Genomic DNA, 10787 nt, shown 5'->3' with positions numbered 1-10787 from the left:
AGAAATTAAACACACAAATTTAATGTGAAAAAATCCCTCCAAATAAGATAAAAAAAAACCTGCGGGCAAAGATAATTTTACTATAATGACAAAAGAACGAAGAGTATAAGATAGAGATAAAAACTAAACCCTGAAAACCCAAAAACAAAGAACCCTATGAGTTCTAATCTCTAATAGGTGTATTTTCTAAGGTTGTAAAAGAGCCAATTTATAGGCTAAATTCATAGTTCAAATAATAATAAATTAATCTAAACTAATCAGTGTTTGATTGAAACAAATAAATAGAGTTTAATTGAAAGATTATTTCTCAAATTTGACTGAAATAGGAGTCATAATCAACAAATATGTTTCAATTTAACTTCTTACTTAGGACCGGACGACATGCGGGAGCTTGGATTGGTTAGCAGAGAAAATATTTATGGGTTTACGATTTAGTTATTTTTAGACTGTAATATGTTTTTTGTCCTAGTTTTGGTTTTTGTTTTATTCATCGGCATTTAATATTTTTGAGCATTAAATTGCAAATCACACGAGCTAACAAGTTAGATTTCAGTTTTCAAACTAAAACAACTTGAACAATTTTCCGCTACAAGGTTAAGTAATCATTTAAGTATTTTTTGAAAATAAAATATATGGTTTGTAACGCCCCAAATTTTGGGCCTAAAAGTATTGGGTCTTGAGCATAGGGACAGTGAGAAGTTCACACATATGTAGTTAGTTGTGCAATTAAGTGACAGGATGGGCCTGCTGGTCTAGTGGTGAAGTGAATGTTAGTGTACCTTGAGGTTCGGGGTTTGAACCTTCTTGTAGGCATTTTGTGGAACTATTTTTAATTTTGTTAATTGATAATTTAGTTTAAGTTTTTAATTGATGAGGATTTATACTTTTTCATTTTTTTTAAATTTTTATTCTTTATCTTTTTTTTGTTTCATGTCTTCTTTCTCTCCTCTTTTCTCTCCCCATTATTTTTTTGCTGTTTGTTTTTCAAAGTGATTCGAAAAGAATGTGTTGTCTTCGATTCCTAGAAGTACGCTCATCTATCATCTTCTTCATCGTCGAAGCAGGTATAGGTTCCTAACCTTTTTCCTTTTTAATTGCGAATCCTAATTTGACTTTGTGAATAGTCGATTAAGGATGGAATATCGTTGTTTTATGCTTGAAATGTGTCAGATTTTGTATTTTTTATCTAATGCGATTTGGGTAGTGTTTCGGGGCTAGAAATTGTGTTTTCGGGGATGTTTTAGAGAGGATTTGTGACTTCTCTGACGGCCACACAGGCGTGTGCCGAGGCACACGACCGTTTGGATTTGGGAACTAGGGTTTCGGCCAACTTTGGATGCCACACGGCCTGGCCACATGGGCGTGTGACCGATTTAGGGTTTTGTTAATTTTCACATGGTCGTGTTCTTTGGGCACACGGGCATGTGGATTTGGGAATTAGGGATTCTGAGTTTTGGAGTCACACGGCTGTGTGATTGATTTGGGAAATTAGGGCTTCTATACGGGAGTGTGCTTTGGGACACACGGCCGTGTGTCTGATTTAGGGCCTAGGGTTTCCACACGGACGTGTGTATCGGGGCACACGGCTATGCTTGGTGGCCACATAGGCTTGTGAGACCGTCACACGGTCGTGTCTGCTCTGCTCCTTAAATTAGTGAAGTTGGACAATAAGTTACAGGACCTGTTCACACGGTCGTATCCCTACTCCACACAGGCGTGTACCTCTGCCACACGGTCATGTGCTACCCTTTATACGGGCGTTGGGATCCCAACACAACCTAGAATGCTCCACACAGCCAGAGCATATGGGCATGTGGCCCTAACTCGCTAAATTCTAAATTTTAGGGCAATTTAAGTGCAATCACAATTCTATGTGTTCCAACCCTCGACTAAGCTTATTGAAGGTTGATATGGATCTACTCTGACTGTAGTTTGAGGATTAGTTGTGATTGGTTTTATGGAATGTTAGGTACTAAATCTATGCGTATAAGTTTGCACGTTTCGATAACTGATTGACTGGTTGTATGTGACTGCTTCTGAGTGACTATCTGGATTTGCTATCTGAATTGGTACATCTGCATACATACGTCTGCATACACGCATCTGCATATAAAGCTTTTGGGTGGGTTTTTGAAGAGAAGGAAGACTGATTTGATCTGGTAGTTCAACTGCATAGATGATCATCGTTGCCGGGCAACCCAGGATGACATCATATAGATGATATAACGGTTTACCGTATTGCACTGTACCGCACATACGTTAGCCACGCTACGTACTACTATCTGTACTACGGTTTACCGCATTACACAGTACAACTTATATGCTAGCATTGCTGTGTAATATACGAGACTAGCAATTTATCTGCACACTAATAGTCCCAATACCCTGAGGGTTGTGGACAGTACTAATAATCATCGTTTCCAGGAAACCTAGGGTTATATATCTGAGGATCTGTACTAAAGGGCTCTTAAGTGTAAAATTTTGGCAGCTCAGCTGCAAATTTCTATTTAGCGTTGCAACCGGTGCCAATTGTAAGTGTAGCTGTAAAGATTTATAATGCTATGGTACAAATTCTGTTTTAAATTTACATTCATGCTTTCTACTTCGGTTATTTGTTAAATTCAATTATAACCTAAATTAATGGTTTTTGAAAAATTTGATTTGTAAGGTTTCCTCACGATCACTTCGGTGATCAATTAAGTATTCCGAATTTGGTTGAGTCTTCTAGGCCGGGTTTGGGGTGTTATATGGTTTGTAATGAATGGTTGTTTTAATATTGGAAATTATCTGCTCATGTTAGTACTTTCAAAATGCGCGATTTTGAATGTGAATTATAGGTTTTAAATAAGTGTTTTTGAACTCAGTTTTTCTAACCATGTATGGGTGTTTTGCCAAAATTTTATGTTTTCGAAGCATGCATTGATTTTGATTTGAACCGAAGCTTTGAACGGGTTGATGTAATCCCTCAGTATCTAGTCATAACTTCTAGGCTAGATTTTGGGGTGTTACAACACAAGCTTGTTGTTCTTTTTAAACTTTAGTTAAATCCTCATCAAGCCCACCAAAATTTTTTCTTAACCAACTCATATATATCCGGACTCCAAAAATCGTCTCTGGAACCCTCCTTAAAGGTTCCTCGCATACGTCTCTAAAATTTGATATTCTTCCTATTTAGGTAAAATATATACAAAATATTAAATTCAAATATAATAAGTAAATAGTAAAATTAAACAACATTGAAATATAATAAAAAAAATATTCTTACCATTTGCAATTGGTCGACGAAAATATGGTTGTCATCAAAACAAATTAGAGATTTTGTCATTGCTAATTTCGAAAAACGACGAATAATTAATAGAAAAAATAATTTATGAAAATGTTAAGATAATTTTAATAAAAAAATAAACTTGAGAGAGAAATAAATTTTGAGTGGGAATTTAAGAAGGAATCTAGAGAAATTTGAGAGAGATTTGAGAACGTGAGAGAGAGTTGAGATTGAATTGGAAGAAAAATGAAATGGGGAGGGGTTATATAGGAAATAAAATGGGACCGTAGGGGTGGGGTCCAATGGCTAATTAAATAGTCGTTGGAGAAATTAGTCATTGGAGTTATTGTTGGGGGAAACGCGTCTAGCTAAAAGCGTTTTTAGTTAATTTGGTAGAAAGCGCTTTTAGCTGGAAGCGTTTTTCTAACAACAAATTGAAAATGCTTTCAACTGGGAGAATTTTTATGCAAATTAGCTAAAACCACTTATAGCTGAGAGTGTTTTTGTAAAATTTGCTTACTCCCATAATTTTTACAAAAGACTGCCTATTCTGTTAATTTTGCTTTTAGGCATTTTTCGATAATTTAGTCCAAATCCATAATTTTAACATTGGAATATTTGAAAGTCTCTCGAATGAGTCTGAAATTTCAAAAACTCTATTGTTATTTATAGTTAATTTTGAGGAAAAGAGCTTTCTATATAATAAAAATAAATAAATTTTAACAAGTACACTTACATGTGTCTCTAAAATTTGCAAACAAATAAATAATAGAAAATACAACTTAAATGTATAAAAATGAATAAAGAAAAACCATTTTAAATTAAGAAAAGGAAGTGAAGAAAAGTAGATATTTTAAATGTAGTGAAAATCATATAAATAATTAAAACAAATCAATTATTGAAACTTGGAAGGAAAATATATGACACAAGGTCTTTGACTTTTTTCTAAGTCGTCCTCATTTCGTGTCATGTGGCTGTTAATTCCAAAACAAATGCGTAGGTCATTGGCAAACCAATTAGCACCAAGTTGTTGCAAAGGAACTTTTCAATCCACTAAAATACAATTGAGAAAAACAAATCCTCATAATTTAAATCCCAATACTGCACTAATCTCATGACACAAATCCTTTGGCTACTAAACCAAGAAAACCCAGTTGTGTCAGAGTTTATGCTTTCCGAACGGTTGACTTTTCCAGGCAGATCAACTTCCATTTCTTTCTGAAAGTTTCTCCTTATTTTAGTTCAACCTTGATTTCTACTTTGTTGTTCTTTCTTTTTATTTCCCTTTCTTCAAGTTCCTTTCTTCTTGTATTCAGTTTTACTTACTTTTGCTCAAAAAAAAAACAAAAAAAAAAAACCAAAACCTTCAAATCCCTTTTGATTGTATTGAAGTAGCAAGAATCTTCTCAACACTAAGTGTAGTTTGATATTGAAGTTCCCAAGTGAGGTAAATCTATTTATATTTGTGTTACATATAAATTAAATTTGTTATATATATTTTTGATCTCATCTCTTCTTTTTATGTTCTTGTTGAAGCAAATCAGAGGTAAAAGAGTGTTTGGATTGACAATCAAAGTCTTGGAGTTACAACTTCATATTGAAGTAGTAAGTGGATATGTTTCCATCATTATTAGCGTGAGGGTAATAATATTTACATTTCTTATTTTTTAACTATTTATCTGTCATTTTTATTTTTAATTATATCACATTACACACGTGTATAATATTTTATTTAGGGATGAACGTTGGATCAAATCAAGTCAAAAATTTTAAATTAATCGTGTTGAAAAGTCCTATTTTATCATTGTAAATCGATTTGAAATTTTTTGAATTGAGTCGAGTGAAATAAAATTGAATAAAGTGAAATTATAGAGTTAAATTAAAAATTAAACATATTAAATTAAAATATTGTTATTGTATAACTAATTACATGTTAAAGCACTTAAATTGAAACCATTTATAATTTGAAAACTTTTTAAAGCAAAATAAATAAACTTCAATTATTAATTAACTTATTTAGGTCTTAAAATTATTATTTTAATTTTTTAAATTAACTTTATTTTTATATTTTTATATTTTTAAAAATTTTAAACTTATTAAAAATTGGAATTTTTAAAAATATTTTGAATTTTTGAAATTTATTTTAATTATTTTTGTAATTTTTGTTGAAAGAGACTAATTTGCTCATTTTCAAAATTGATAGAGATTAAAGAAGTATTTACACCAATCTATTATTTGAATTGTAAAATTCAAATCTATTCAATTGACTTAAAATTTAATTTTTTTCAATTTTTCAAATCGGATCGAGTTTTGCTCAATTTTAATTTTATTAACTTAAATGAATTGACAAAAATAAAACAAACAAAATGAAATAAAAGCTATAAAGTTCATTTTATTAAATAAAATAAAGAAACCAATTCTATATGATCTATATCTACTAGATTTTATCACAAACGGAAATATTTTATATTAAAATATATTTATAAAAATATTTCAATACATTATATTATGGTAGTGGCAAGAATTTTCATAAATTTTATTGGTTTTGTGTTTGATTCTTAAATACTATTTTTAGTTGTTCTACTTGAATATTAAACAAAAGTATGAAAATTAAGATAAAAATACCTTTATATTAATATTAAAATAATATTAATTACTTTTTAAAGTAAGAATATTTTAATTATTTTACGATCGAGTTAGTGCCTAACTGACTCGTGACACTAACTTAGTCAAACACGTTATATATATAATCTATATATGACAGCAAGTCATGGTGTCGCTCTCAACTCCATTTAACCAAATTTAGTAGAGATAAAAACTCAACAATTACTATTGGGTAGTTTTAGTTTTAATTTTTTAAATTTATATAATTTAATAAAAAAAGTACATAGACTTAAATAGAGAGAGTTTAATTAATTTTAAATTTAAATAAATTAATTTTAATCTTTAAAATTATATTTATCTGTGTAATGAGTTATATCCTTCCAATTTATAATTTTATCAACTAATATGAATTGATAAAATGAAGTAGAAACTTCTCATCTAGGTCTTGCTTTCCTTTATACTTTTCTACCCAATTCTATACATTACTTGTATTTAAATTTCTAATGTATAAAATTGTTTTTAGTTTGGTATCATATCAATACGAATGTCTGTATAATATTTTTATTCTCTAGTTTTTCAAGCAATATTTGTTTATTAAGTTTCTAATAATATTCGCATTTTGTGTGGTGTTTTCAGCTGGACTGAGTTGGAAGAAAAGCCTATTGATTCTCATACTTTGAATCCTCTTTCACCTTCCTTGGTAAGAAGTAGTGTGTTATCTTTTTTAACACTTTTTGATTCTTTAATTTTTTTTAATGGTAATTACTTATGATTCACTACAGGGTTTGAACTTGGAACATTATATTCTTCAATTTGAGCTTGTCAAGCATGGGTTGCGGATTTTGTGACGCTGCTGCTTCGAACTTCGTTGGAACACTGATTGTGGACTGTATGCTGAAGCCGGTAGGACGTCAACTTGATTATGTCCGTCGCTTTCATGACAATGTTGAAAAGCTCTGAGAGAAAAAGCGTGAACTTGCAGATGCACGAGATCGTCTACAACGTGAGATTGAGAATGCTGAAAGGCAGCTTCTACTAATTCATAAGGATGTACAGAACTTGCAAGCAAAGGCAAGCGAAACACTATCGGATATGGGAACTCTCGAAGAGGAAATTGAACTGAATAAGAGGTGTCTCAAGTGGTGTCCTAATTGGATTTGGAGATATCAATTAAGTAAGAAAGCAATGAAGAAAACTCAGGATATCGCTGAGCTTTTGGAAAAATTTGGTCGACTTGGACCAGTCGGTTATCGTGATCCTACTGCCCTTCCCACTATAGACTTCCTATGTTCTAAGGAATTTGTGTTTTCGAAATCCTCAGAGACCGCCTTCTATCAAATCATTGAAGCCTTAAAAGATGAGAATATCAACATGATTGGGTTGTGGGGGATGGGAGGGGTGGGCAAGACCACCCTGGCTCGTGAAGTTGGAAGTCAAGCTCAAAAACTGAATTTGTTTGACAAAGCTGTGATTACGACTGTGTCTCAAAAGCCAAATTTTGAGAAAATTAAAGATGAAATTGCAGAATATATAGGGTTTGATATGAAGAATGAACAAGGAAGAATATCTGAGAAAGAATTATGGTTAAGGCTGAAGAAAGAACCGAGGATTCTTATCATCCTTGATAATATTTGGGAATCTATCGACTTAAAGGGGAAGATAGGAATTCCAATTGGGGATGATCATAAAGGCTGCAAAGTTCTTTTAACAACACGCCTTCAACAAGTATGTCGAGCTATGGATTGTCAAAACGTGGTACAACTTGGCTGTTTGGATGATGATGAAGCTTGGACTCTGTTTGAAAAGAAAGCAGGTCTAGATGACTTTTCTGATGATTCTATTAAAATCCTAGCAAATCAAATTGTCAAAAAATGCGAGGGTTTGCCTATAGCTATAGTTCCACTGGGAAGTGCCTTGAAAGGTAAAACCCAGCATGAGTGGCAAGCTGCATACCGGAGACTCAAAGATCGTAGATTGACTGAAATTGAGGATCTTGATAAAGAAAATGCCTATGTATGTCTTGAGGCGAGCTTCGACTACTTGAAGAATATGGAGACCAAGACATGTTTCTTGTTGTGCTTTTTATTTCCTGAATATGATGAGATTTATGTGGAGAACTTGGTAGGATATGCATGGGGACTGAAGTTGTATAAAGGCATGGACTCAATTAAAGATGTTAGAAGTGAAGTGCTTGCATCAATTGAGATCCTCAAGAACTCCAGTTTGTTGCTAGATTGCGGAGAAAGGCATGTCAGGATGCATGATGTGGTTCACCAATTTGCTTCGTGGTTAACATCTTCAAGAAAGGAGATTTCTTTTGGGACTGTTAAAACACTCCCGATGGATGAAAGTTTCAAGCATTACACAGCAATCTCCTTCGAAACTGATCAAACGGATGAACTTCCTAAAGGAGTGCGTTTTCCATACCTCAAACTTCTTTTACATGGTGGCAATTGTTTCATGGAAACTTCAAGCGAATTCTTTGAGGGCATGGAGGAATTACAAGTTTGTGCTTTGAATCATCAATTGATATCTCTAGCTGCATTTCAGTTTCATATGAACCTTCGAACTTTGTGTTTGATTGGTTGTCAACTCTCTGACATCTCGATGCTTGGGAAGCTGAAGTCACTTCATATTCTCTCTTTAAGTCGATCTGATATCATTGAATTGCCGAATGAAGCTGGTGATCTAAAAAATCTAAAATTGTTGGATTTATCTTATTGCTGGAAACTTGAAGGATTCCCTCCTAATTTATTACGAAGATTGTCTGATTTAGAAGATCTATACTTGCATGGTAGTCCTTCATTAAAATGGGCGACTGAGAATTCAACTAAAAAGGAAAGATATTCCAGCGTATCAGAGTTGAATTTATTGTCGGAGTTGGTTGTAATATCATTGGATATTTCTTCTGAACATCTTCTAGATGGCTTTGTGTTTCATAGATTATGGAGCTTTGATGTTTGCATTGGCATAAAAAGAGAATGGCGGTTCCCAAAGAGGAACCTTGAAACTCGTCCCATCTTAAAATCTTTAAGAATCGGTAAGTCTTCATTTCAAAAAGGAATCGATAAGTCTGTAGGAGCATGCAAGCAATTGTTTGAAGATGTAGAATCTCTTCAATTGAATGGTGTGGAGGGTCACCCAAACCTTATTCCGAGCTTGGACTTGGGATTTAGTAAGTTGACTTCTCTAGATCTTCGATGGTGCCACTCTATGCAATGCCTAATTGATGCATCAAAGCAGCAAGTGCCAATCACTACTCTCTCTAATTTGAGAAAGTTATCATTAAGTGGTATGTTTCATTTGGAAGAGATGTGCAATGCTTCCCAGCCGCAAGGTTTTTTACAAAAGCTTGAAGAGGTTACAGTTTCAGATTGTGATAAGATGCAAGTGTTATTCCCGATTGTTGAATATTTGAGGAGCATAGAACAAGCAGGGCCCAGTCGTCATTTAAGCCTCCAAAGTCTGAAGATTGTTGAAATAGAGAGATGCAAAAAATTGAAATATATCTTCCCAATGTCAGTTGCTAATAGCCTTGGGCAATTGCATACTTTGAAGATAAAAAGCTGCTCGCAACTGGAAGATATAATCGAAGACCCACAAGTGGCATACCTATGTTCACTCCAAAATCTAAGGGAAGTATGTGTATCTCATTGCAATAACTTGGCATCTCTTTTCCTTATTGTCCTATAGTCAAAGATTGGGAAATTTGATTATGCTTTTCATTGTAGGTTTCGTTGATTGATTTGCCTCAATTGAAAGGAAGTGATGTGAACGACATTATGCTCACACAATTGTCTTTGCAGAAGTTAACAGTGCACGATTGTCCTCAACTGTCACATTTTATTATTTCGACTACGATACAAGTAAGATTTTTCTTTTTGTTTTATATTATTTATTTATTAATTTGTTTCTTTTTTTTCTTTAATAATTCGTTGTTTGAATAGTTATTTAAAAGATAGATTTTATTTTATAATTTTGGTCTAAAACTAATCTAAATAACCTTTTAAACAAATTAGTTGATTATAATACCATATAATAAGATTAATGAAATTTTCAAAAAAAATTATCCAAACTTTATGTTTTAGATATGTTGCAAGCTATTTATCTAATACTAAATTATATTATACCTATTTTGTGGATAAACAAAAATAAGTTATATAAAATTATATACAAGTTTTAGTTTAGTTGGTATCGATATTGTTGTGCGAATAGGAGGATGTGGGTTCGAGCGCACTCAAGCACGTTTATCTTTCTATTTAAATGTGGGAAGGAATTATGGATGATTTTAGAATTTGTAATAAAAAATAAACTAGAAAAAAAATATTTAATTTTTTTTTAAATATAGCCTTTACACAGGTGGTTTGTTATTTTGTATTAATATATGAAAATGAGTTTAAGTAATTCCCAATTGCGTTGTTACACTTGTCCAATAAAATATATGCACAGGTTATGTGATATTATTTATGATTGTTTTTGTACCACATTTTTGGAGTATAATATTGATTTAAGGTAAAATAATTTTTTTGTAAGGAAATTAATTGATGAAATGTTAAGTTAGTTGTTGACATCTTTGAACATTTTGAAATTGAAAATTGATGATATGTTTATAGGAATTGGTGTTTGGGGAGATGACAAATGAACAATTGAGCAATTTGTATTCATGTAAATATGAGGAATTGGAGCAAGACCAATCGTCATCACAACATCTTCCCCTACCTATTTGCTTTCCAAATCTGATTCTAATTGATCTTTGGGGATGTGAAAGCTTGAAATCTCTCTTTCCAATTATTGTTGCTCAAGGTAGCGTTAAAAAACTAAATGTGCCCAATTTGCAAACTCTAAAGATAGAGTGTTGCTTTGGAATGGAAGAAATAATTCAAGACTCACAAGTATTAACCATAAGCTTCCAATGCCT

General features: G+C 32.5%; 1 protein-coding gene across 1 annotated transcript; it reads left to right on the top strand.

Annotated features, from left to right (window-relative positions):
- Positions 1–4277: 4277 nt before the first annotated feature.
- Positions 4278–9728, top strand: LOC108451426 (disease resistance protein At4g27190-like). The gene is made up of 4 exons (XM_053028843.1): positions 4278–4712; positions 4802–4906; positions 6506–6569; positions 6652–9728. The coding sequence occupies exon 4, from the start codon at positions 6962–6964 to the stop codon at positions 9560–9562; it is 2601 nt and encodes an 866-aa protein (XP_052884803.1). The 5' UTR covers positions 4278–4712; positions 4802–4906; positions 6506–6569; positions 6652–6961; the 3' UTR covers positions 9563–9728.
- Positions 9729–10787: the final 1059 nt, after the last annotated feature.

The sequence above is a fragment of the Gossypium arboreum genome, chromosome 5 (genome assembly GCF_025698485.1).
Source record: "Gossypium arboreum isolate Shixiya-1 chromosome 5, ASM2569848v2, whole genome shotgun sequence".
Classification (NCBI taxonomy): domain Eukaryota; kingdom Viridiplantae; phylum Streptophyta; class Magnoliopsida; order Malvales; family Malvaceae; genus Gossypium; species Gossypium arboreum.
This window is presented reverse-complemented; position numbering and strand designations above follow the sequence as displayed.